Consider the following 25,882-nt stretch of genomic DNA (forward strand, 5'->3'; position numbering starts at 1 on the left):
AGAGGACTCCCAATATAAAGACAAACGTACTGAAGGCCCAGCATATGGGAGTCTGCACCCTAAACGATTTATTTCTTAGGATGGTTTAATATTTTTTGAGATAGGGTCTCACTCTGTCGCCCAGGCGACACTTTGGGAGGCTGCACTCTGGGCTCACTGCAACCTCCGCCTACCGAGTAGCTGGGATTACAGGTGCATGCCACCACACTCTGCTCATTTTTTTTTGGTATTTTTAAGAAAGAGTTTTGCCATGTTGCCCAGACTGGTCTCGAACCCCTGACTTCAAGTGATGCACCCGCCTCAGCCTCCCAAAGTGCTGGGATTACAAGCTTGAGGCACCGCACCTGGCGAGTTTCTTATTGATTAGCTTCCTAGGCTTACCCTTTGTCCCTCCAGTAGGATTAAGAAGCAACTCAGTGGGCCCTGGTTGGGGAATCCATGAGATTCCTTCCATGGAGGTGGCTCTGCCACTGTGAAGCTCCGTTGCACACTCACCCACGCCCAGCTCACACCCATACTCACCCACACTCAGAGACTCCCACTCACAGCAGCCCTCCCTGCCCAAGGACAGGGCACACAGTGGAGTTCTACACACTTTTATTGGAGGCGCAGGCCTGATAGCAGGCTCAGGCCAGGCTCACAGCTGGTGAGGCTGCTGATGTGTGCGCCCTTCCGGATGCCCCAGGATCCACAGGCTGTGTTGGGATGCACCTTCCCCATTCCCAGCTGACTACAGTAGTACAGAAAAAGGGCCCCTCTGAGTGAGGCTGCAGGCAGTGCTGGCCAAGCAGGGCTGTGCGACTGAACGTGGCCACTGACTCAGAACAGAGGACATCCTAGGGCAGCAAGTGAGGATGGGCAAGACTATTGGGCATGCCAGCCACCACCAGCCAAAGCTGCTTCTGTCCTTGCTCTCCGTGCCACAATAGGTAGCGTGTGCATGAGCCTTGGGCCCAGGGACAGCCCCTCACTCTCCATCTTGGTTGGGTTGGATAAGCCCATATTCCACTGCTTTGTCCAAGCAGGCTGCAGCAGCCCTTGTGACAGGGCTGTGGTCACCCTTAGCTAGCACTGACAAGATCTCCATCATCTCGCTCTCCATCAGGGTGCTGGCAATCTCCCTCGAGGCCTCCACCATGTTCAGCACCACCACAGCACCCCGGTGCTGCAGCTCCTGGTTGGAGCTCAGAAGCAAGGTCTGCAGGATCTCCAGCCAGTGTGTGGTCTGTGAGAAAAACAGGGTAGATATAACCCCCGGGCAACAGGCTCAACCTTGGCAAGGGACACACCCACACACCCTAGGACTGCCCCCTTCAGCTGCTGCTGGGAGTTCCTGGTCCGTCCCTCCTCCCCCACCGAGAAGAGGCACTGACCACTTGGGGAATGCGGCTGCAGAGCGTGGGCCGCATGGAGGTAAGCATGGCCAAGCCTCCGGCAGCCGCCCGCTGTAGCAGCTCATCATCCTCTCCACTGTACAGCACCAGCAGCTTCAGTCGATCATTGCCCTGGGCTTCGAACAGGTCCTGCACCTGTGGCCAGATGTGGGGAGTGGACCAAGTCAGTTGGGTGTAAAGCCCAGCCAGGGCACAGGTACCTCTGCATCCCCGCCTGTGATGAGCATCCAGACCAACCCTCACCTCCTTGCTCATGGCCAAGTTACACATGCATTCTGTGGCCGCCCGGCGGATCATCTCATGCTCCTCAAACATGTAGCCTTCTATCATGGGCACAGCCTTCTCCTTCAGGATCTTCTGCCTGCAGGGCCACAGGAGGAAGCAGCAGGGATACGGTTTGGATGTTTTCCCTTCTAACCCTCAGGTTGAAGTATAACCCCCAATGTTGGAGGTAGGGCCTGGTGGGAGGTGACTGGGTCATGGGATGGGTGCCTCATGGCTTGGTGCTGTCCTCATGATAGTAAGTTCTCGTGAGATCTGGTTATTTAAATGTGTGTGGCATCTCCGCCAGGCGTGGTGGCTCACGCCTGTAATCCCAGCACTCTGGAAGGCCGAGGCAGGCAAATGACTTGAGGTCAAGAGTTTGAGACCAGCCTGGCCAACATAGTGAAATCTTGTCTTTACTAAAAAGACAAAAAAAGAAATTAGCTGGGCGTGGTGCTGCGCACCTGTAGTCCCAGCTACTCAGGGAGGCTGAGGCAGGAGAATCGATTGAACCCAGGAGGTAGAGGTTGCAGTGAGCCAAGATTGCGCCACTGTACTCCAGCCTGGGCAACAGAGGGAGACTCCATTTCAAAAAAAAAAGTGTGTGGCATCTCCCCCCACTGTCTCTTGCTCCTACTTTCACCACGTAATGTGCCTGCTCCTGCTTTGCCTTCTACTATGAGTAAAAGCTCTCTTGAGGCCTCCCCAGAAGCTGAGCAAATGCCGATGCCATGCCTATACAGCCTGTAGAGCCATGAAGCAATTAAATCTCTTTTCTTTATAAATTACCCAGTCTCAGGTATTCCTTTACAGCAATGCAAGAACAGACTAACACCGGCAGCATCATCAGAGTTTCTACATCCGCTCCACCCCTGCACCCACACCCTCATGCAATCAAGTCCCAGGCTGAGGATTTCCCTTGGCAATGTCCAAGGACCCTCTTGCACCAGGTATGAACTACAGTGCTTCTTAGCCTTCTAACCAGGCCTAGGAAATAGCATAGGATTGTGAAAAATGCTCAAAATTAGGATGTAGAAGACCAGGGTGGTGGTGATGGTGAGGCTAACACCTAACATTTGAGGGGTTTTGTTTCTGTGTTTTTTTGAGGCAGGATCTCACTCTGTCACCCAGGCCAGAGTACAGTGGCATGATCACAGCTCACTGCTGTAGCCTTGACCCCCCCCAGGCTCAAGTGATCCTCCTGCCTCAGCCTCTCGAGTAGCTGGGACTACAGGTGCACGCCACCACACCTTGCTAATTTTTTTTCCAACTGTTAAGTTCAGGGGTACATGTGCAGGACATGCAGGTTTGTTACATAGGTAACCATGTGCCGTCATGGTTTACTGCACAGATCATCCCATCACTCAGGTATTAAGCCCAGCATCCATTAGCTATTCTTCCTGATACTCTCTTTAATTTCTTTTTTAAATAGGGACGAGGTATTGCTACATTGCTCAGGCTGGCCTGAACTTCTGGGCTCCAGTGACCCTCCTGCCTCATCCTCCCAAATTGCCAGGATTACAGGTGTGAGCCACCACGCCCAGCCTCATTTGAGTATTTACCCTGACCAGGCACCTGGATCATCTTACTTAATCCTCACCATGGCCCTATAGTAAAGGTGCAAGTGTGATCATCATCACTACTGTCTTGCAGAATAGGAAACGGGCTAAGTAATGAGTAATATGTTCAAAGTCACAGTTAGTAATAAAACTAAAACATGCTGGCCGGGCGCAGTGGCTCACGCCTGTAATCCCAGCACTTTGGGAGGCTGAGGTGGGCGGATCACGAGGTCAGGAAACCTAGACCAGCCTGACCAACATGGTAAAACGCCGTCTCTACAAAAATACAAAAATTAGCTGGGCGCAGTGACACACACCTATAATCCCAGCTACTCAGGAGGCTGAGGCAGGAGAATCGCTTGAACCTGGGAGGCAGAGGTTGCAGTGAGCTAAGATCGCACCACTGCCCTCTAGCCTGGGTCACAGAGCAAGACTCCGTCTCAAAAAAAAATAAATAAATAAAAATAAAACTAAAATATGCTGATATGGCACAATGCTAGGGGCCAGGAACCCAAGTAATAAGTACTTTTAAGTGTATTTTCTCATTGTATTCTCCTCATCACTATGCCATGAGGTAGGTACTATAGTCATCCCATTTCACAGAGGGAGAAACTGAGACAGAGCAGTTAAGTAACTTGCTTGAGGTTACCCATTTGCAATCAGGGAAGCGAGGCAGTCTGACTCTAGAGTCTGCCGTGCCGTGCTGCCTCTCGGCCTGTCTCCTCCTCTCTAATGATGCAGAGCAGTCACTGTGAGGCTCACAGAAGCCAATGACCGAGGAGTGTTTCCCAATGTGTAAACTGCTGTGGGGGATATTCCAAATCCTGATGCCTGGTCCAGGCCCCGCAATCCCAAGGGACCTTACCGGAGCCTCTCGCTGATCCCGGCCAGGTTTGTTAGGGCCATGAGCGCCTCGAAGTTCTGCAGGCCTGAGCAGTTGAGGTGCAACAGGGAGACGAGGGGCCGGACCACCTCATAGATCTGCAATGTGCACCCCACCTGTCAGGGGTACTTGCCGCGGCCCCCACAAGCCCCACCAACCCTGCAGGGAGGAGCCCACCCCCAAGAGAGTACTGCTGTCTCAGGCTGTCCTCCCTGCCCCAGGCCTTGGCAAAGCTGAAACTTCCTGCTGGTCCCAAAGGGGAGCTACAGCCCAGCCCACAGGCCGTCAAGGACGGAGGGAGTGGAAAGGCCAGGGCAGGAAGACACGTACCCGCTCGCCAGGGAAGGTCATCTCAGGGTTGGAGGTGATGGTGAGCTTGGCAAGGGCCTGGGCTGCCTTTGTCTGCCCCACGTCCGTGCCTTCCAGGGCCAGCGGGATCAGTGCCTGTAGGAACAAGCCCGTCACTGCTCAGGACATGCCTGGGAGTGTAAGACCCCAACCATCAGGCTCCCCGGCCCTGACTGTGCCACCCTCACCCTCCTCCTTCTCTCCAGGCTTGACTCCCTGTGCAGACCCTCTGCATCCAAACACTTCCTGAAACACCTAATAAGGGCTGGACATGGATTGTGCTGGGCAGCAGGGCCATGGAGGTAAATGAGACAAAGGAACAGTGGAGCCTAGGACCTTCACAGCCACCAGTGTGGAGGGGCCAAGGAGGCTGCCCGCTTCCGCGTCACTCTCTCAGCGGGACGATGTTCCTCTGGCCATTAATAATATTTTTCTGTCCCGCATCTAACACCCAGCTCTGGCGTGGCAACTGCTGAGTCATGTTTTATAGGCTGATGGCTCAGCCATCAGGAAGGGGTGTGGAAACCAGCTTACCCTGCCGCCTCCCTGGGCAACCACAGTGCCTCGGTCCTCTACCTCTTCCACTAAAGCCAGGAAGACCCTGTGGGGAGAAGGCGGTGGTGGGCAGGCGGCTCTGGGACTCTGGCAGGCAGACGCTCCACTCCTGGGCTCCGCAAGGACGGCAGCCAGGCAGGCAGCCCCCGTCGCTCTAAGAGGCCCACAGCACTGGAACCTGCACCCTCTGGAGCCACATCCGCAGCCCTGAGGCTCAGGAGTTGGGAAAGGTTGGCTGCCGCCAAGGCTGGCCCACCTGGAGAGCAGCTCTCTGCAGGAACTGGTCAGCACAGGGCTGTCCGTCTTCACCATGCACACGGTGGCCGACACCACACCCGCCGCCAGCAGCTTCTTCACCCGAGCCCGCACGAAGCTTGGCTTGTCCTGGGGGAGGAGGCAGCTTAGGAGAGGGGCCTGGGCTGACTCACAGAGAAAGGGGGGACCCTTCTCACAGCAGCAGTTGAGGAACTGGGAAATAAAACAGCCAGCCAAAGGGAAACAAACTGGCTTAAAAGGGAGGCTGTTGGCCAGGTGCGGTGGCTCATGCCTGTTAATCCCAGCACTTTGGGAGGCTGAGGCAGGCGGATCACGAGGTCAGGAGATGGAGACCAGCCTGGCTAACATGGTGAAACCCCGTCTCTACTAAAAATACAAAAAATTAGCCGGGCGTGGTGGTGGGCGCCTGTAGTCCCAGCTATTCGGGAGGCTGAGGCAGGAGAATGGCGTGAACCCAGGAGGCGGAGCTTGCAGTGAGCCGAGATCGCGTCACTGCACTCCAGCCTGGGAGACAGTGAGACTCCGTCTCAAAAAAAAAAAGAGGGAGGTTGTTCTGCTGTGGATGTCCTGGGTTAGCTGGTCCCCATGGTGGGGAACCCTCCAGCCCTTCTGGCGGCCCCTCACCTTGGGGTGCTGCTCGGGCACATGCTGCTTGGCATACTTGGCCAGCTCCACCATCTTGGGGTCAGGCTCCTCGTAGTCGTAGCTGTTGGTGCAGTTCACCAGCGCCGAGGCCACCGCAAAGAGCACTGACCTCTCCTCAGACTGCCAGGACACAGAGGCATTCACATGGGCATCCCGGGGCAGAGCAGTACTCAGACAAATGCTGCCCAGGCCCAGGCCCCCAATTCCACCCTCAGCTGGGACCCTTGGGTACAGGATGAATTCAGGAAACTCCCCAGGCCCCAGACTTTGGGAGCTTACAAACTTGACCTCCCCAGCTCCTCCAAGAAGAACGTCCTTGCTAACACCACTGGTGCTGGCCAACATGCCCACAGTACACAGAGCAGCCACTCAGCCACCAGCCCTCCTCCCTGGGGTCAAAAGACCCCACTGGCCAAGCCCTGCCAAGAAAGCCTGGTAATCCTAGACAGTGTCCCCAGGCTGACAGCAGGAACCACAGAGCTACCCTGCTGAGCTGGAACAGAGCTTTCAGAGCAGCCGCATCCTCCACAAACTCTTCCTTCACGTCGGCATCAAAGGTCAGGTAAGCCAGGCCCTCCACTGCCCAGCGCCGAGTGCCTGCGTCGATCTGGTCATTGCACAGCCACCTGGGGACATGCAGGATAGTGGATGACCCTCAGGATTGGGGGTAGGGAGGGGTACACCAAGGCCAAGGGGGAAAAAGCAAGGGTTTGGGCATCCCCTCAATGTACAGAAGCAGTTCACGTACCAGGATCCAGACTGCAGCCCCTGCCTGAGCCAGAGGGCAGGACGGGAGGAGGCCCCAACCCCCACCCAGACCCTTGTGTCCTGAGATCTATCCCACAGGTGGGGAACCACAGCAAGGCCAGATGACTCACTTTCGACACTGCTTAGCCAGTTTGAGAGTGGAGCCTTCAGCAAACTGCTTCATGCTGAAGTCAGTCCCTCCAGCCGAACCCAGCTTACAGAGTCCCTGGAGGAAGAGGGCAAGACCAGTTGGCCTCTGGGGAAGGAGGCAGGAGCTGAGCTCCTCCACACCTGGCTTGGACTCCCTCCCTGGCACTCTGTCATGGCCTCCTGGAGGCTACACAGACAAATCAGCACCCTCTCCCTCCAGACCACCACTTAGAGCATGTGGCAGCAAAATCAGCTACTGGGGTGGCCGCATGACACAGCATCTGCAGACACTGATGCGCTGGCCACTGGACAGTCGTGGGCCCCACCCCTTCCCAGGCCACACTGAGAATGGCTCTATCTCCTTCCATGTCGCACAAAGAAGCCCTCTGCAGGTGGAGTTGAGAGGCGTGTGGGGAAAGGACAGGTGCTTCAGCCACAGCCAAAATCCTTATGGGATGGAGAAATCCAGGACTGAGTGCCCCAGGGAGGAAGACCAGCTTCCACAGTGTGCACAGCCACAACAGGCTCATGGAGAGCCAGGTAGTCCCCAAACCCCCAAACCACCAGCTCCCAGGAACACTGCATGACCCCTGTAGGCCCAGCCTCAAGCCCCATGGTGGGAGGAGCCATGCCAATGTCTCTCGCCACAAGAAGGCCCAGAATCAGGCCGGGCGTGGTGGCTCAAGCCTGTAATCCTAGCACTTTGGGAGGCCGAGGTGGGCGGATCACGACGTCAGGAGGTCGAGACCATCCTGGCCAACATAGTGAAACCCTGTCTCTACTAAAAATACAAAAAAAAATTAGCAGGGCGTGGTGGCGGGCGCCTGTAGTCCCAGCTACTCGGGAGGCTGAGGCAGGAGAATGGTGTGAACCCGGGAGGCAGAGCTTGCAGTGAGCCGAGATGGTGCCACTGCACTCCAGCCTGGGAGACAGAGCCAGACTCTGTCTCCAAAAAAAAAAAAAAAAAAAAAAGAAGGCCCAGAATCTCATTCATTCATTTATTTTAGAGAGGGTCTTGCTGTGTTGCCCAGGCAGGAGTGCAGTGACATGTGTGACTCACTACAGCCTCAACCTCCTGAGCTCAAGTGATCCTCCTGCCTCAGCCTCCCAAGTAGCTGGACCTATAGGCATGCACCCAAGCCTGGCTAATTTTTTTGGAATTACAGTATTCCTTATTTTCATCTAGAGTGTGCTGGGGCCACACCCTGCAACACCAGCTGGACCAGGACCCCTGCCTGGCTGCCTGCCCACCCACCCCAGGCCCACCGTCTCACCACTAGCGCCCGGATGCGGATGCTGTCCTTCTCACTGCGCTTATATAGGTCCTTCAGCAGCGAGACACCATTGGCAGTGATGAATGAGGCCCGCTTAGCCTTGCCGGCTGCGTGGATCAGAGCCTCCACAGCCACCAGCTGCTCCTCCTCCTGCTCAGAGGCACACAGAGCAATCACACTCTCCATGACACCGCTCAGCTCCAAGGCCCGGTTGCCAGCGTCACATGGGCCCTGCAGGAGGCAGGACACCGTCTGGATGGCCCGTAGCTTCCCGGCCAGCCCTTGGCCCTCAAACCAGCTCCTGAGGGGCACAGGGTGACAGCTGTCACACCAAGGCCAACATAAAGGGACTCTTCTTCCCTCCCTTCCCCTCCACTGGCCAGGCACCTGCACTTCTTGGGCAGAAACAGCAGGAAAGCTGCCAATGGGAGGACTAGGACGTTTCCACCTGGACAATAATGGCTGATTTTCTTTATCAACACTTTCACTCGAGCCTTCCCTGACACAGTATCTAATACAGGTTACTCCCAAATGACCATTGATGTCCCTTCCTGGACTTAAGCTCTGAAATGATTCCGCTTATTTCATAATTTATCATCAGTTTTCTCCCCAACAGCTGTAAGCTCCTTTGATTTTTTTTTTTTTTTTTTTGAGACAGAGTCTCACTCTGTCCCCAAGGCTGGAGTGCAATGGCATGATCTCGGCTCACTGCAACCTCCACCTCCTGGGTTCAAGCGATTCTCCTGCCTCAGCTTCCCAAGTAGCTGGGATTACAGGCACCCACTACCACGCTTGGCTAATTTTTTGTATTTTTAGTAGAGATGGGGTGTCACCATTTTGGCCAGGCTGGTCTCGAACTCCTGACCTAAGGTGATCACCCACCTGCCTCCACCTCCCAAAGTGCTGGGATTACAGGCATGAGCCACCGCACCTGGCCTATAATCTCCTTTAAGAATAAAGACTGTCACCGGGGCGCGGTGGCTCACGCCTGTAATCCCAGCACTTTAGGAGGCCAAGCCGGGCAGATCACCTCAGGTGTGAGGTCAGGAGTTCGAGACCAGCCTGGCCAACATGGTGAAACCCCGTCTCTACTAAAAATACAAAAATTAGCTGGGCATGGTGGTGGGCACCTATAATCCCAGCTACTTGGGAAGCTGAGGCAGGAGAATTGCTTGAACCTGGGAGGGTGGAGGTTGCAATGAGCCAAGATCATATCATTGCACTCCAGCCTGGGCAACAAGAGCGAAACTCCGTCTCAAAAAAAAAAAAAAAAATCCCAGCACTTTGGGAGGCCAAGGCAGGCGGATCACCTTAGGTCAGGAGTTCAAGACCAGCCTGACCAACATGGAGAAACCCCGTCTCTACTAAAAATACAAAGTTAGCTGGGTGTGGTGGTGCATGCCTGTAATCCCAGCTACTCAGGAGGCTGGAGCAGGAGAATCGCTTGAACCCTGGAGGCAGAGGTTGTGGTGACCCGAGATGGTTCCGTTGCACTCCAGCCTGAGCAACAAGAGTGAAACTCCGTCTCAAGAAAAACAAACAAAAAAAGGACTGTCATGTTTCATCTGTGTGGGAACAGATGCGTAGGAAGTTTTTGGTAAACCCAGTACGTGCTTGATGGCGTTTGTTGCATTATTGGAACACTGATTTGAGAAAGAACCGCCCCGGGGAGGCCACTTTGGAGCAGGAAGTGGGCCTTGGGGCCACTTTCCCTTCGTCCGGCCCCCAACTAGTCCTCCCCAAGACTACTCTTTCTGCTGGAAACCTTTCATTTCTGCCCCACCTCAAGGAGTCAGAACTTTTTCGCTAGAATCCCTGGCAACGGGAGGTGAAACAGACTTCCTTACTTGATGTAGTTTTCACAAAGTCGGTGGAAATTCTCCCTCTCCGCATCACACCTGAGGTCATCAAAGAGCTTGCTGAGGAGAATAGAGGCGCTCATGCGGCTGTTCGCCGTCACTGCGAGCTCCCCAGGAGGGTCCTGTAGAGAGCCCCCAACTTCCAAAATCTTTTTCAGACCTGTAAAGACACCCCGTTTAGACAGCAGAACACTAGTTCCAACCCCTAAAAGTAAAAGAAAGAGGCTTCCTAGGAGATGTGGAGAAAAGCAAGACAAGAAGGCTACAGAGTTCTGACAACTGCGTCCAGGGCAGCCCAGAGAATCTGCTTAGCTGATCTGCTACCTAAGGGAGGCAGCTGTAGGATCAGGAAGGACCTCAGAAGTGACGCCTGCATGCCAGCCCTGCCCCTGGGGCCAAATGCTCTGGAGCTTTTGAGGTTCCTCATCTGTAAAACTAAGGAGAAAAGAATATCCACACCTCATAGCATCATTGTGAACACAATATCCACACCTCATAGGATCATTGTGAAAGACCCTGCTCATGCAAGGCCTTTGCAAAGCTTTTCTTATTTATCTTTTTTTTTTTTTTAGACAGAGTCTCGCCCTGTTGCCCAGGCTGGAGAGCAATAGCGCAATCTCGGCTCACTGCAGCCTCCGCCTCCTGAGTTTAAGTGATTCTCCTGCCTCAGCCTCCAGAACAGCTGGGATTACAGGTGCGTGCCACCACACCTGGCTAATTTTTTGTATCTTTTAGTAGAGACGGGGTTTCACTGGTTTTCAGCCAGGCTGGTCTCAAACTCCTGATCTTGTGGTCTGCCCACCTCGGCCTCCCAAAGTGCTGGGATTATAGGCATGAGGCACTGTGCCCAGCTCGTATTTATCTTTTAGGGGAAGAGAGATGAATTGATATATCTACCTTTATTTTTTCCTCGGAGTATAGAATATAGAAGTAATACATGCTCACTCAAAAAAAAAAAAAAAAAAAACAGGGCACATTGGCTCATGACTGTAATCCCAACACTTTGGGAGACCAAGGTGGGTGGATCGTTTGAGGTCAGGAGTTCGAGACCAGCCTGGCCAACATGGTGAGATTCCATCTCTACTAAAAATACAAGAATTAGCCGGGCATACTGATGCGTGCCTGTAATCCCAGCTACTCGGGAGGCTCAGGCAGGAGAATTGCTTGAACCCGGGAAACGGAGGCTGCAGTGAGCTGAGATTGTGCCACTGCACTCCAGCCTGGGTGACAGAGTGAGACTCCGTCTCAAAAAAAAAAAAGATACAGAAAGCTAATCCAGCCTCTCTGCTAACCTGCTTGCAGGCCCGCTCAATGTGCATGTATCTGCACACACATATGATAGAAGAATCTAACTCTGAGCCCCCTAAGGGTAGCTCCTGTGCCTGTAGGTGTTGCAAGAGCGGAATCCCATTGCTCTGGAAGATCTTCTCAGCTCCAGCATCCTCCTGAGCCACAGGACGCACTTCACTGCAGACACATGGCTGGAGATAATAACAACTTTTTTTTCTTTTTTTTTTTTTTTTTTTGAGACAGGGTCTCCCTCTGTTGCCCAGTCTGTAATGCAGTGGTGCAATCATAGCTCACTGAAGCCTTGACCTCCCAGGGTTAAGTAATTCTCCCACCTCAGCCTCTGGAGTAGCTAGGACTGCCAATGCACACCACCATGCCCAGCTAATTTTTTTAATTTTTCATAGAGACAGGGTCTCGCTATGTTGCCCAGGCTGATCTCAAACTCCTGGCTTCAAGTGACCCCCTGCCTCTCAAAGTGCGTCATCCACCATGCCTGGCCCCACTCACAACTTTTCTTATTACTCCTAAGGATAAACAAACTTCAGCTGCCGAAGCAAGTTTTTGTGAACTGTATCACCTACCTTGGTCAATGACCCAGAGGGTGAGGCTGTTGTTGGGGTCCTTGAGAGACTTCCGGGGCACCACTTTAATCAGGAGGGTCAGGGCATTGTCTCGGCCTTGGCCAGAGACCCCCACCTCTGTCAGCAGATCTAAGAGGTTACTGATGAGCACCTTCAGCTCCCGGGCGGGATCTGGCAACAAGAAGACATCAGTGGGCTCCACAGCAGCCCAGCCCTGTTTGACCCTTGAACTTCTCCAACAAACCAGGGAGACACAGGGAAAGGGGGATCCACATCCCAGGCTCCAGACTGAGCTCCAGCTTTGTCCTGAGGCACCTTGGCTGCTGAGAATCTACAGTAAAATAATGTCACCAAACCGTATTCCAAACAACCTGCAGCTGCAAGTCTGGTCCCCAAAAAACTGGCCTGGCTGGCTCAGCCCCATCCCTTCCATGACAGTAACGTCCAAAAGACCCCAGACCTGCTTCCACTCACCCACGATGATGGCGCCTTCTTTGCCTCGGAAGCCTTTTTTGATGCCCTCCTTGAGGGCATCAAACATAACCTGCAGCAGGTGGCAGGCAGCCAGGGACACAGCCTGGCTTTCCACGCCCAGGATGGAGACTACTCGCCGAGTTCCCAGTATGCTCAGGGTTGCCACTGTCTGGGGTGGGAGAGGTAAACAGAAGCTTCCAGTTGGTGAAGGGCAGCTACAGAGATCCCTAACTGTGAGTTACAGAATACGGCCAGAAGGAGAGAATTGGGTGGAAGGCCCAGCTCCAGGTGAACACAAGACAGAATGGATGGCATGACCCAGGGTAATGGCGGGATAATTTTGTTAGAAAGATTTCCTAAAGGAAACATTACACAGCAATGCCCTACTACCTCTCCTTGGTGCCAGAGAAGACGTAGTACACTGCAGCCCTGGGAGCAGCTGCTTTAGCTCACGTCTCCCCAAGAAAAAGACCTAAACCTAGATGAAGCTACCTGACCACCAGGCTTAATGGTCTAGTTCTTCCCCAATCTAAACCCCGAGGTTCTTTCCACACCCTGGGGATGTGGACATAATGTACACGGAATGGGCCCATGAGACCTCTCCACCCCGTTTCTTTTTTTTTTCTTTTTTGAGACGGAGTCTCGCTCTGTCACCCAGGCTTGAGTGCAGTGGCACAATCTGGGCTCACTGCAAGCTCCACCTCCCAGGTTCACGCCATTTCCCTGCCTCAGCCTCCCGAGCAGCTGGGACTACAGGCGCCCACCACCACCACCACCACTTCCAGCTAATTTTTTGTATTTTTAATAGAGACGGGGTTTCACCGTGTTAGCCAGGATGCCCTCTATCTCCTGACCTTGTGATCCGCCCGCCTCGGCCTTCCAAAGTGCTGGGATTACAGGCATGAGCCACCAGGCCCCGCCCTCTCCACCCTGTTTCTAAGCTGGAGAACCCTAGAAGGCCTGCTTGGTCCACTAAGCCCAAATCCTGACTGCTTCCACTTAGCAGCTAAGTGTCCTTGGCCAAGACTGTGAACTGGAATGGACGGGAAGGCAGGAGGCAACAGAATGCATATGCTTTTAACAATCTTAGCCTTGGGAGACCCAGAGTGCAGCCCAAGCTTAGCCTGAAGAGATTTCATTGACTGTTTCACAGTTCCACCCCTATCTAGGAATTGTGGGCTCCTCTAAAAGCAACTAAGGGTCTAGTCTCTTGTCCCCTCTCCCCTGGAGCCAGCCAGCTCAGGTAAGAGCGGGGGGCATGGACTTCACCACACCGGCCCAGGAGCAGGACTGTTCTTGCTGAACTGTCCATGCTGGGCCACCACCATCCATGCTGAGAATCATGTCGGGATCAAGCCCTATGTGTCCGGTCACTGTCTTGATGGTAGAGAGATGCTGTGGTGGCCAGGCACGTTCTGGGCAATGAGCTTGCTTGTGCCATATGGACATTGAAGGAGTCAGTGACCAATGTGTTTTTGTGAGTTGCCTGCAGGAAAGCTGGGGCTCACACTTGTAAGTCCCCCACAAAGCAAGTGCTTGGGGTACCCCAAAGCTGTTTCTGCTCTTTCTACCCTACTTCATCCTAATTTATGTTGGTCTTTTTCACGCCATTTTTATTTTTTCTCTCTTGTTACATGTATCTCCTTGTACTCTGCCTTTTCTTTTTTTGTTGTTTTGTTTTGTTTTGTTTCTGAGATAGTCTCGCTCTGTCACCCAGGCTGGAGTGCAGTGGCGCAATCTCAGCTCACTACAACCTCCACCTCCTGGGTTCAAGCAAATCTCGTGCCTCAGCCTCCTGAGTAGCTGGGATTACAGGCGCGTGCTACCATGCCCGGCTAATTTTTTTATTTTTAGTAGAGACAGGGTTTCGCCTTGTTGGCCAGGCTGGTCTTGAACTCCTGACCTCAAGTGATCCACCTGCATCAGCCTCCCCAAAATGCTGGGATTACAGGTGTGAGGCACCATGACCTGCCTAAGTTCTTTTTAGAATAAGGTAAGGGGTAGAATAAGGTAACGTAAGAGGGTAGAAGAGTGGATGGATGGATGGACGGGCAGATGGGCGGATGGACAGATGGGTGGACAGAGGGACGGATGGACAGACAGACAAAGGGACTGAAGCTGTAACCAGCCCCTCCACTCCACCTACCCGTGACTGATGCTCAGAGCAAATGCCAACCAGCGTACGCAGAGCCGCCAGCATGAGGTCAGTCTCTCCCGTGTCCAGTAAATGTTGCAAGAGCTGAACCCCATTACTCCGGAAGATCTTCTCCGCTCCAGCATCCTCCCTGGCCAGCACCACCAGGTTCTGAGAAGCCTACATCAAAGGAAGTACATTATAATGTTGATACTGCACGTGGCATAGGATGCAGCACTGGTGAGCAGGGGCCCCGAGCCCCGGACCTCACTGCTTCCACTTCACAGTTGAGTGACCATGGCCAGAAAATAACCTCTTTGAAGTTTAGCTTCCCCTGTAAGTAGAGGGAAGAGCCTTCTCTCGGGATTGATGGTTAGAGCAAATGAGTCCCCAGCAGAGCCTGAGGGGCTGGGACAGTGCCTCAGTTACCTCTGTACACCCAATTCCTGGCACAGGGCCTGGCCAACAAGGTACTCTGGGAACACTGGTTCTCTTTCCTTGGTTCATGCTAAAGCCCCAGACCCTCAGAGCTCCCATCCAGGCCCCATGAGCCCAGCTGCACGATTGGAGCAGCGGCAGAGCAGGGCAGCAGGGGCTTCGGGGAGCTACATGGGTGAAGGATGCTATAGATGGGTGGCTCGTGTGGGAGCTCACTCACTGACTCAGCCCGGGGCCTGTACCTTTTGCTTTTTCTCAGTGCCCTTCTCCTCTGGGTCCAGCAGTATCTGGAACATCTGTTCCACTTTGGCATCCGTCGAGGACATGTACCGCACCTAGATAAACCAACAAAGCACGGAGGAAATCACGGCTGTTGGCCAGAGACATCACACTCCCTATTCATTTGTCTCCAGCTCCTCACTCTGGGAGGCTCAGGGCTAGCACCTAGCTACCCTGGGCAGGAAGAGACTTGCCTGGCAGCGCCTCCTAAATTTCCCGCAGCTGTTTTTCTTTCTGAGCTATTTCCTGCTTGGGCAGCAGCGGCAGCGCCGATGCTGTAGTGCCTTTCGGGAGGGGAGGTATCGTGTCAGCTATGAGGCAACCCACTCCCAGTGGTGCCATCTATGTTGTGGCAGCGTGAATGGGCTTCCCGTGGCACTGAACTCAGCATTTATACCTCCTGCCAGGGAGCTGGCAGATCGTGAGTTAGTTGCTAACACTTCCTTTAGCTCCAGAATTCTCTTTTCACTGTTTTAAAAATAATCTGAGCTGGGCGCAGTGGCTCACGCCTGTAATCCCAACACTTTGGGAGGCCGAGGTGGGCAGATCATCTGAGGTCAGGAGTTTGAGACCAGCCTGGCCAACATGGTGAAACCCTGTCTCTACTAAAAATATAAAAATTAGCCAGGTGTGGTGGCGGGTGCCTGTAATCCCAGCTACTCGGGAGGCTGAAGCAGGAGAATCACTTGAATCTGGGAGGTGGAGGTTGCAGTCAGCAGAGATCCACTGCACTCCAGCCTGGGTGACAGGATAAGACTCTGTCTCAAAACAAATACATAAATAAATAAATAATAATCTGAACGGGCAAGACCATCCTAGGCCTACTCCCCCACCCCCAAAGTCCTGGGCATAGATGGTGGCACAAGCCTAGCATGTGGACCACCCGCCTTCCTCTCTTGCATCCATGGCGGCCATGACTAACCAGTCATGGCACGTTCCCCTGCTCGGCTTAGGCAATCTGCTTCCTAATTCTTCTCAACATAGGACTCTGGGCAGCCACTGCCAATCAGAGTTGGCATTGAGAGAGGAAACCTATTTGCTTTCCCAGGTTTCAGCATTTCAGTGAAGTGTCTGCCATCATGTTATCTGCTTCCACTGTGTCAGCATTTTAACATCAAATTATCTGGTGAATTTGAGCTTGGTTGTAGCTCATAATTAGATTCTTTTCTCCTAATTTAAAAACATACATATTTTATACAATTTCTCTTTATTAAAAAAATATGAACAGGTGATGCAGTCTCCTTTGGAAAGCCCTCTCAATCCCATTCCTTTCCCCAGGGGTCACAACATTATCATTTTGACGTATATCCTTTAAAATGTTTTCCTGAAAAAATAAAGAAACAAAAATGCATATTTGGCCCGGTGCCATGGTTCACGCCTGTTATCCCAGCAAGTTTGGAGGCTGAGGTGAGTAGATCCCTTGAGCCTAGGAGTTCAAGACCAGCCACCTGGGCAACACAGTAAAACCCTGTCTCTACAAAAAATATAAAAATTAGGCGAGCGTGGTGACATGCATTTGTCCCAGCTACTTGGGAGGCTGAGGTGGGAGGATTGCTTGAGCCCGGGAGGCAGAGGTTGTACTCCAGCATGGGTGACAGAGTGAGACCCTGTCTCAAAATACATAAATAAATGAAAATAAAAATAAATTTAAAAAATAAAATATTTTCGGCTGGGCACAGTGGCTCACACCTGTAATCCCAGCACTTTGGGAGGCTGAGGCAGGCAGATCACAAGGTCAGGGGCTCCAGACCATCCTGGCCAACACGGTGAAACTGCATCTCTACTAAAAATACAAAAAATTAGATGGGCGTGGTGGCATGCTCCTGTAGTCCCAGTCCCAGCTATTTGGAGGACTGAGGCAGGAGAATTACTTGAACCTGGGAGGCGGAGGTTGCAGTGAGCCAAGATCGTGCCACTGCACTCCAGCCTGGGCAACAGAGCAAGACTCCGTTTCGAAAAATTAATTAATTAAATTTAATATTTTCTGGCCAGGCACGGTGCCTCACGCCTGTAATCCCAGCACTTTGGGAGGCCGAGGCGGGCAGATCACGAGGTCAGGAGATCAAGACCATCCTGGCTAACACAGTGAAACTCCGTCTCTACTAAAAAATACAAAAAATTAGCCAGGTATGGTGAAACCCCGTTTCTACTAAAAATACAAAAAAATTAGCCAGGTTTGGTGGCGGGTGCCTGTAGTCCCAGCTGCTGGGGAGGCTAAGGCAGGAGAATGGCGTGAACCCGGGAGGTCGAGCTTGCAGTGAGCCGAGATTGCACCACTGCACTCCAGCTAGGGTGACAGAGCAAGACTCCATCTCAAAAAACAACAAAAAAAAACCATTAAATATTTTCCTTTGTATTTACATACCCAAGTGTACCCACAGAAAAAATACAGCACTGTTTTGCTGTGCAAGGGATCATTAACATAAATGATATTATACTATATGTGTTATTGTATATTTTGCTTCTTTTCTTTTTCAAAAGAGACAGGGCCTCACTCTGTCAGCCAGGCTGGAGTGCAGTGGCACGATCATATCTCACTGTAACTGCAAAATCCAGGGCTCGAAGGACCCTCCTGCCTCAGCCTCACAGGTAGCTGGGACTACAAGGGTGTGCCGCCACACCCAGCTAACTTTTCAGGTTTTGGTAGCAACAAGGTCTCATTATGTTGCCCAGGCTGGTCTCAAACTCCTGGCCTCCAGTGATCATCCCATCTCGGCCTCCAAAAGCACTGGGATTACAGGCATGAACCACCATGCCCTGCCTATTTTGCTTTGTTCATTCAACAAGTGTCCCAGAGCTTCCCATTTCAATATGTGTGTATCTACCTATTCTCAGTAACTATATAAGAGTCTATAGTAAGGACATTACCCAATTTATTCAGCCATTCCTCTATGGCCGGGCATTTAGGCAAGTTCCAAGTTTTTCTTACTACAAAAAAGGCTGAAATAAACATACACATGTCTACTTGTGCACGTGGACAAGGTTTCTCTGAGAGAAACAGCAAGAAATAAACATATGGGATCACAAGATACGCTCATTTCAAATTTAATAGATATGCTAAAGTACTCTCCAAAAGAGCTGTACCAATTTATACTCCTCCAGCAGTCATCAGAGAGCCCTTGGCCCCCAGCCTCACCACTGATGTGTCTACCTCTCTCCTTCTCGAAAAGTGTACAAACTTTTAAATATCTGCCAAACAGACCTCCAAATCAACAGTACCGTGCTGTCATCTTAATTTGCTTTTCCCTGGCCACAGGTAAGGTTCACTTGCCATCGGTATCTCTTGTCTGGAGAACTGTGTCTACACCCCTGGCCCAGACGCCTTCACCACCAGTCAATGCTTCCACCTCTCTGGGTCACTGACATACCTTCTCCTGAATCTGGCCCCCGATGTTCCGCAAGGCCTCCTGGAAAACTTTGTTCTTGGGCTCCAAGCTCACACATCTCTGCAGGTCAAGGACAGCCTGGTCCAGGCGGCCCAGCTTCTCTAGGGCTTGGCTCCGCCGGTAGAGTGCTTTGACATCCCCACCATCCTTTTCAATGGCTGAGCACAAACAGGAGCGCTGTCAGCACCCATGAGGCCACCGTCTCCAGGCAAGAGCGGTAGGGAAAGATCTCGAGGGAAGGCCAGAAGAAGGTGGGGGGACGAATGTGGGGCTCGGTGCTTCAGCCTCAGAAAAGGTGAGGGTAGCTGCAGAAAAGGAAAGGCCCGAGGCAGTGGGAAAGAAAGAAGGCAGATGTGTCTCTGGGGCCAAAGGAGGAGAATGTGATGGTGCAGCGGTCCCAGAGTCCTTGCCCACCACAGAAGCCCTACAGCTCCACACCAGGGCCCACCATTCCTACCTTTGGATGCTTCTGTTTCTGCTTTGTCGTAATCTTCCTGTAAGAGAAAGACAGGAGCCTGAAGGAATGGTCATCTCCCTCTCGGGGCACTAACCAGGCAGCAGGGGTACTCTCGCTCTCCAAGGTCACCCGATCCCCCACCACCCTGAGGTGCAAAAGACATCTGGCAAGCGGGGATGGCCTGGGAGCGTGAATGCCCAGTTGGGGCCCAAGCATCAGCTTAGATGGGCGAACCGGGGCCCGGGCAGGCAAGGGGAAGAGCGCCAGTCTCCCTCACCAGCTTGAGGTGGCAGGCGGCCCGGTTCCGGTGCAGAATGGCCTGGTCCTGGGGCGTCGCGTCCAGACCCAGGGCCTGAGTGTAGGCCGCCAGGGCGCCCCCGTAGTCTCCACATTTGAACAGCTCATTGCCCTCTTTCCGCAGCTGCTCCACTGAGCTGGCCTGCAGAGAGAAAGGGGGCGGAAACGTCGGAGGGGATTCGGGGCAGAGCCCGGGAGCTAAGGGGAGAGGAGAGGAGGGATCGGGGCGAGCCTCATGGATGGAGAGAAGGAGGCCGAAGATGGTCAGGGCGGGTGCGAAGGGGTGATGGCGCGGGGGTTGGGTACGCACCCCGGGGGTGGCCGGCCGGGGCTCGGGGGTCCCTGGACCACTCACAGTCATCGCGGAGAGGTTGTCCGGTGCCCGCGCAGGCGCAGTCTCTGGGGCGGGGCGAGTCGGGGCTCTGGACGCGGCCGGGAGCTGCCCCGCCCCACTCTTGCGTCGGAGGTGGGGTTAGAGAGGGGCAGGGCTAAGGAGTGAGCGCGCCCGGGCAGGGGCGGGGCGCTTGGCTCTGGATCGCAGGTGCAGGCAAGTTCCGGGCATGCCTAAGCTGTCCCCGCAGAGACCTGCAGGAAGCTCGCGGCGGAGGACCCAGAGGGAGGCCTGCGGTGGCTCCAGCCCCGACTCCGGCCCCGACCGCAGCAGAAGTGCACGAGGTCTACGGTCATCAGGGTCACAACCAGTAGGTTGTAGAGGCCCAACACTAGGAGCGGGCCTGGGCCCCTGCGGGAGAGAAAAAGTATCTGGATCCCGGCCCCGGCCGCGCTCTCGCTGCTGCGCAATGTGGAGGGTACAGAACCCCTGGGAGTCCGGAGAAAGCTCAGGACTCCCTCCCCAAATAAGTGTAGTCTTACATACACACATTTGCATACGAATTTAGGAGCTCATCCTAGAACCACCTATGGGCAGATTCAGGATGGCTCCCCATTACCAGCTTGCACAGCCCCCTGAACTTCTCCTTTGTAATTGTAATCATGATCTACATGATTTTCTGTTGCGGTCTGTCTCTTCGCTAGTCTGTAAGTTACAAGCCTCCCACCCCATAATTTAGGAACAGAGCCCCAGATACTGGAACACCCTGTCGATGTTCCAGTGGCTCCGAGGTTGGAGATCTCACCTGAGGATGGGCGGGGGCGGAAGAGCGGACAGATTGACTTGGTACAGGGCCTCAAATTCAGCCGGGGTGCAGCAGGAGCCCCCTGCAGCCTGCAGGTGGCAGCAGTAGGCTTCCTCTGAAGAATCAGAGAGACGAGGGCAAAAGAAACCAGGATAGTGGCGGCCATCGACATCCCGAGCGGTCTGGCACAAGTGAGGGTGGTGGACCAGAGCTGAAGAGAGAGGTGGGGGGCTAGAGACAAGCAGGAGGGATCTTTCCACAGCTCACTCCACCCCTACTGGAGAGTAAAAGAGATCAGCCCCTACCAGACGAAAAGACACCCTTCCACCCATCCCCATCAGTTCCAGTTCCCAGGAATAGCCCATAGCACCAGAGGCAGGTGGGCCGCAGGGGTAAGTGCTGTACCTGAGAGAGAGGTTGGCCGGACAAGGGTGACCCAGCTGAAGAGCAGCAGTAGACCCACGGATAGGCCTGTCAGCAAGGGGCCTGACCTTCTCTGGATGCCCATGAGAGTTCACCACCACCCCTGTCCTGGTCCTGGGAACCCCAACATCTCTCTTTCTAGGCCATGACTGCAGACAATAAGGAAATAAAAATCAAAGCCCCAAGGCCCTCGGGCACCATTAATATGAGCCTGAAGCTTCTCTATCACAGGCTCTTAGAGAGAGATGACAGGGACTGGGTTTCCATCTCCTGTTGGAAAACATGGGGCCTGCATTGCCAAACTGCTGAGGGAGAGAAGGCTCAAAGGCCTAGAGGACACAATGAGGGATGAGAGAGCAGCTGAGCCATTAGTATGAAGAACAAACAAGCATTTAGAGCCAAATATGTTTCTACCCATTCTCCAACTTCCAGGCTGCCATGGAAGCTCTGGGAATTCTGACCCTCCTATTTCAGGTCCCAGAGACCTCAGTTCCAGCATGTGGGGCTTCCCTCCCTAACCTCTGCTACATGGCAACCACCAAGACTAGCTGAAAACCAAGGGTGACTCCTTTCATTAGCTTTTCCCCTGAGCCTTATCTGCCCCAGCTACCAGCCAGAACACAAAAGCTACCTGTCTGATTAGAGTATACTTAGCTAATAGGGAACCCCCCCTCACAGAGAAGTTCTATAGGGATCACCAGGTTTCTCTTACCCCTCAGCTGCCCTAAGGCAGGGAATTTCTCCAGAAGGCCACCAGCCAGCAGAATTAAGTGTTATTCTAGTGCCTACCCAGGCCTGACAACATCATGCTCCCAGGACAGCAATGACAACACTCATCACCCCAGGGGCCCACAGAAGATGCCTAGAGACTGACATAGGAGCTCTCATGGCATAAGAAGACAGTGCAAATTTCATCTGCAACACTGAGGACAAAGGCAGTTCCTGCAGAAACGTCACAGCTACCTGGGAGCCTAAGTCTGAAGCAATTAGGCAGGGCTCCCAGTGAATGCTCTGATTTTTCAGGTCAGTCCCTAGGGTCTCCTGGAGGGCCCGAAGGTAGACTCCCCTACCCACAGAACCTGGCCCATCCCTACAGGGAGAACTATTTTTAGAACACTTGGAGAATTTTCAGAGCTTTTACAGGTTGAAGATTGTTCATGGGGGGAGCTTCTGGGAGAAGCTGTCTCTGACTCTGAGGGTATGTGGATTGTCCTTTCTTCCCGCTCCCATAGTTCCCTGAGCCTTGGCCACCCTGGATTCAGAGCACTGTGAGGCCACTGCCTTATTTCTTGTCTGTCTTCCTCTTTTCCACAGACTGTGGGCTCCCAGAGAGCCAGGCTTATGTTCTTGCACCCCCAACAGAGCACACTGAGCTGGGGGCTGCGATGCTGAAGGCAGCTGTCCACATCACTTGCTCTCTGCGCCTGGCATGTCAGCTCCAGAGGAATTCATCTGGGGCAGGCCCAACTCGGCCCGCTGAATTAGCCTCCACGATCCCCGGGCCTCCCCGGCGCCAGGGGGCGCTGTAAATGCTCCGTCCGGGCCCCCGCGGCCGCAGTCGCCCGCCCCATCCGCGCGATGGGCTCCGAGGCGGCGCAGCTGCTGGAGGCTGCCGACTTCGCGGCTCGCAAGCACCGGCAGCAGCGGCGGAAAGACCCCGAAGGGACCCCCTACATCAACCACCCCATCGGTGGGCGCGTCGGCCGCGGAGCGCCGCCTGCGGCACCCGGGCGGTGGGAACTGGGAAGGAAACGTGGGGGGCGTGCACCTCATTGAGCACCTATTTTGTCCCAAGCTTAGTGCGATATACCGTTTAAGCCTCATAACAATTGGAACGGTAGGCATGATTGTTCCCTTTGTCGGTTGACTCCCAGAGGGTAAGGGACTTGACCAAGGTCACCCAGCTAGTGAGAGTCCACAAGGGGCCACATCTGGCTCTCCAAAACCCGCAACACACCGCCTTGGGACTACCTCCGACCTGACTTCCTGCTTTGCCCCTCCCCGTCAGGTGTGGCACGGATCCTGACCCACGAGGCGGGAATCACTGACATTGTGGTGTTACAGGTAACTTTCCCCCTTCTCTGCTAGGAGCCTGGGATGGGGATCAGGGGCCCCATTCAGCAATGGGCAACCCTTGGCTGACATCTCAAGGCTGAGTGGGAACTTGTCCCCAGGCGGCCCTGCTCCATGACACGGTGGAGGACACGGACACCACCCTGGATGAGGTGGAGCTACACTTTGGGGCACAAGTGCGGCGCCTGGTGGAGGAGGTAACAGATGACAAGACTCTGCCCAAGCTGGAGAGAAAGAGGCTGCAGGTGGAGCAAGCGCCCCACAGTAGCCCCGGGGCCAAACTGGTGAAGCTGGCAGACAAGCTGTACAATCTGAGGGACCTGAATCGCTGCACCCCAGAGGGTACGCTTTCGTATGGGCTGTAAGGGAAAAGGGAGGGGGATGCCGCCTTCTGAAGACACAGGTTGGTCAGTTCCCCTGAAAAACCCTGGGCATTCTTAATTCCCAAATTAATCCTACTGGACCACTCTTTGATCTTCTTTCATACAGTAAAAATACAATAGCTGGGCCAAGGGGAAGTTTTCAGGACAGCTCATTCCATCAGGAACTCATGGCCTTGAACCAAGCTTGCCAGGAAGTGGGGAAAAGGCAGTGCTTTCCTTGACATCACGCTAGCAAGTTTCTGTCGACTCTTATGCAGGATGGTCAGAACATCGAGTCCAGGAATACTTCGAGTGGGCAGCGCAGGTGGTGAAGGGGCTTCAGGGAACAAACCGGCAACTGGAAGAGGCTCTAAAGCATCTGTTCAAGGAGCGGGGGCTGACACTCTGATCAGTGCTTGAAGCTATCCAGAGGCACAACTCCAGCCTCGTTCGGGCCGGAGAGGATTCACACGCCATCTTTTCTGTGCCTCCAGAGCTCCCTCCATCCTTCCCAGATATTAGAGGTCAAAAAAAGACTTGCGTTTTTTCTCAATCTGAAGGTCTCCTGCTAACTAAGCTGAGCCCCGCGTGTGGGAATCAGATGTACCCATCCATTTCTGATGCACTCACTGCCTCTCCCCAAGTCTTGGGTCTGTTTGCTATTTTGCATGGTGGGATCTCTGGCCCCTCAGGGACTTGAGATTATATAAGTACTAGTTCCTAAGACGTTATGGAAAATAAAAATAACTGTGGGTTAAGGTTTAAGCTGCTGCTGCTCCTTCTCCAGCCTCCGACTGGTAGGCTGCATATCTGTCCTTCAGCAAAGCAGGACTAATTGTGTGTCCCGGAGTCACCTCCCTCAGGTTGCGGGCCTCAACCCCTCCGAACCTGGCTTCCTTGTCAGTGAGATGGGTTGTGTAATTATCAGGTTAGACTGTGACGTGCCTGATGGAGCCTGACACATAGGTGCTCAATAAATGGTAGCAGCCTTTCCCATTTAGAAAGTTGGAAGGGGGCTAGACGCGGTGTCTCTCGCCTGTAATCCCAGCACTTTGGGAGGCCGAGGCGGGCGAATCATTTGAGGTCAGGAGTTCAAGACCAGCCTGGCCAGCATGGCGAGGCCCCGTCTCTACTAAAAATACAAAAAAAATTAGCCGGGCGCAGTGGCTCGCGCCTGTAATCCCAGCTACTCAGGAGGCTGAGGCAGGAGAATCGCTTGAACCCGGGATGCGGAGGTTGTACTGAGCCGAGATCGCGCCACTGCGCTCCAGCTTGGGTGACAGAGGGAGACTCCGTCTCAAAAATGAAAAAAGAAAAGACGTATTGGAAAGGAAGTGCCGCCCGCTTACTGACAACCATTGCTGGGCACGGGAGAGACCCCAGCAGCAACATGGTTGGGCCGGTGGGGGATTCTGGTTCCCCAGTACCTCTAGCCGCGCCGGAAACTCGGTGACTCGCAATCCCCTCGCCCTTCCGCATTGCGGGTTACTTCGGTGGTTAAGTGACAGGGACTTCCGGGAAGGCCCGGAAGTGGCCCGGGGCTTTCCGACCCCGGGAGCCGGGCAGTAGGCGGAGTGTAGGGGAGGCGGTGGAACTTTGCTCGATGGCCACGGAGAGGGATTGCCCGGTGGTGGTTTTTCAGTCGTTGCTGAGCAGCTGAGGTTTATTTTTATGTATTTTATTCTGCATCCAGTCATCCATTAAAGCCAAAGTTTATTAAGCTGTCTGGAAAAGCGATTATCTTGGGTACGAGGAAATTGTTAGGTCAAAGCTTTTCGACTACGATAGTTGTTTGCCCAAGTGAAGCCCCAGCGGAGGGCTTTGCGAAAAAGTAGGTGAAGGGCAACCAAAAAAGCCGAATGAAAAGAAAACAAATGAACAAAGTTCAGTGTAATCCCCAGGGTATGGTACATTTTGGAGAACTTTGAACTTGATTTTTTAAAATTAGTTTTGCGGGAGTAGGATTACGAGATTTTTTTTTTAACAAAAGATGACTTTGTTGTAGTCCACTTTATATGTTTTGTTGCCTGTGTTTTTAGTGTCATATCTAAGAAATCGTTGCTAAATCTAATGCCATGAAGCTTTTCCCGTTTTCTTCTAGGAGCTTTCGTTTTAGCTTTTGTTTTGTTTTTTTTGAGACGGAGTTTCACTCTTGTTGCCCAGGCTGGAGTGCAATGGTGCCATCTCGGCTCACCACAACCTCCGCTTCCCGGGTTCAAGCTATTTTTTTTTTTTTTTTTTTTTTTTTTTTTTGAGAGGGAGTCTCGCTCTGTCACCCAGGCTGGAGTGCAGTGGGGCGATCTCGGCTCACTGCAAGCTCCGCCTCCCGGGTTCACGCCATTCTCCTGCCTCAGCCTCTCCGAGTAGCTGGGACTACAGGCACCCGCCACCACGCCCGGCTAATTTTTTTGTGTGTATTTTTAGTAGAGACGGGGTTTCACCGTGGTCTCGATCTCCTGACCTCGTGATCCGCCCGCCTCGGCCTCCCAAAGTGCTGGGATTACAAGCCAGAGCCACCGCGCCTGGCCAGGGTTCAAGCTATTCTCCTGCCTCAGTCTCCCGAGTAGCTGGGATTACAGGCGTGCGCCACTACGCCTG

At 53.5% G+C, this 25,882-nt stretch overlaps 2 protein-coding genes across 12 annotated transcripts; one reads left to right on the top strand and one right to left on the bottom strand.

Annotated features, from left to right (window-relative positions):
- Nucleotides 1–580: 580 nt before the first annotated feature.
- On the bottom strand, nucleotides 581–19,854 carry UNC45A (unc-45 myosin chaperone A). Of its 2 annotated transcripts, none has more exons than XM_055277166.2 (20): nucleotides 19,646–19,854; nucleotides 19,271–19,432; nucleotides 18,994–19,030; nucleotides 18,519–18,694; nucleotides 15,114–15,206; nucleotides 14,446–14,613; nucleotides 12,300–12,468; nucleotides 11,826–11,996; nucleotides 9,943–10,114; nucleotides 8,096–8,396; nucleotides 6,803–6,897; nucleotides 6,409–6,550; nucleotides 5,904–6,044; nucleotides 5,260–5,387; nucleotides 4,983–5,049; nucleotides 4,431–4,544; nucleotides 4,083–4,198; nucleotides 1,638–1,755; nucleotides 1,374–1,529; nucleotides 581–1,225 (listed from the first exon to the last, which is right to left on the bottom strand). In XM_055277166.2, the coding sequence occupies exons 1-20, from the start codon at nucleotides 19,649–19,651 to the stop codon at nucleotides 968–970; spliced, it is 2,790 nt and encodes a 929-aa protein (XP_055133141.2). In that variant the 5' UTR covers nucleotides 19,652–19,854; the 3' UTR covers nucleotides 581–967. The 2 variants fall into 2 exon arrangements, with proteins under 2 accessions (XP_055133141.2, XP_055133140.2); XM_055277165.2 differs by having other exon boundaries at nucleotides 19,601–19,825.
- Nucleotides 19,798–24,049, top strand: HDDC3 (HD domain containing 3). Of its 10 annotated transcripts, none has more exons than XM_063638540.1 (7): nucleotides 19,809–20,099; nucleotides 21,569–21,872; nucleotides 21,993–22,047; nucleotides 22,164–22,539; nucleotides 22,858–22,913; nucleotides 23,024–23,264; nucleotides 23,563–24,049. In XM_063638540.1, the coding sequence occupies exons 4-7, from the start codon at nucleotides 22,428–22,430 to the stop codon at nucleotides 23,691–23,693; spliced, it is 540 nt and encodes a 179-aa protein (XP_063494610.1). In that variant the 5' UTR covers nucleotides 19,809–20,099; nucleotides 21,569–21,872; nucleotides 21,993–22,047; nucleotides 22,164–22,427; the 3' UTR covers nucleotides 23,694–24,049. The 10 variants fall into 10 exon arrangements, with proteins under 10 accessions (XP_063494616.1, XP_063494610.1, XP_063494613.1 ...); XM_063638539.1 differs by lacking the exon at nucleotides 19,809–20,099 and adding an exon at nucleotides 20,571–20,818; XM_063638543.1 differs by lacking the exon at nucleotides 21,993–22,047.
- Nucleotides 24,050–25,882: the final 1,833 nt, after the last annotated feature.

Source organism: Symphalangus syndactylus, chromosome 5, assembly GCF_028878055.3.
Source record: "Symphalangus syndactylus isolate Jambi chromosome 5, NHGRI_mSymSyn1-v2.1_pri, whole genome shotgun sequence".
Lineage (NCBI taxonomy): Eukaryota > Metazoa > Chordata > Mammalia > Primates > Hylobatidae > Symphalangus > Symphalangus syndactylus.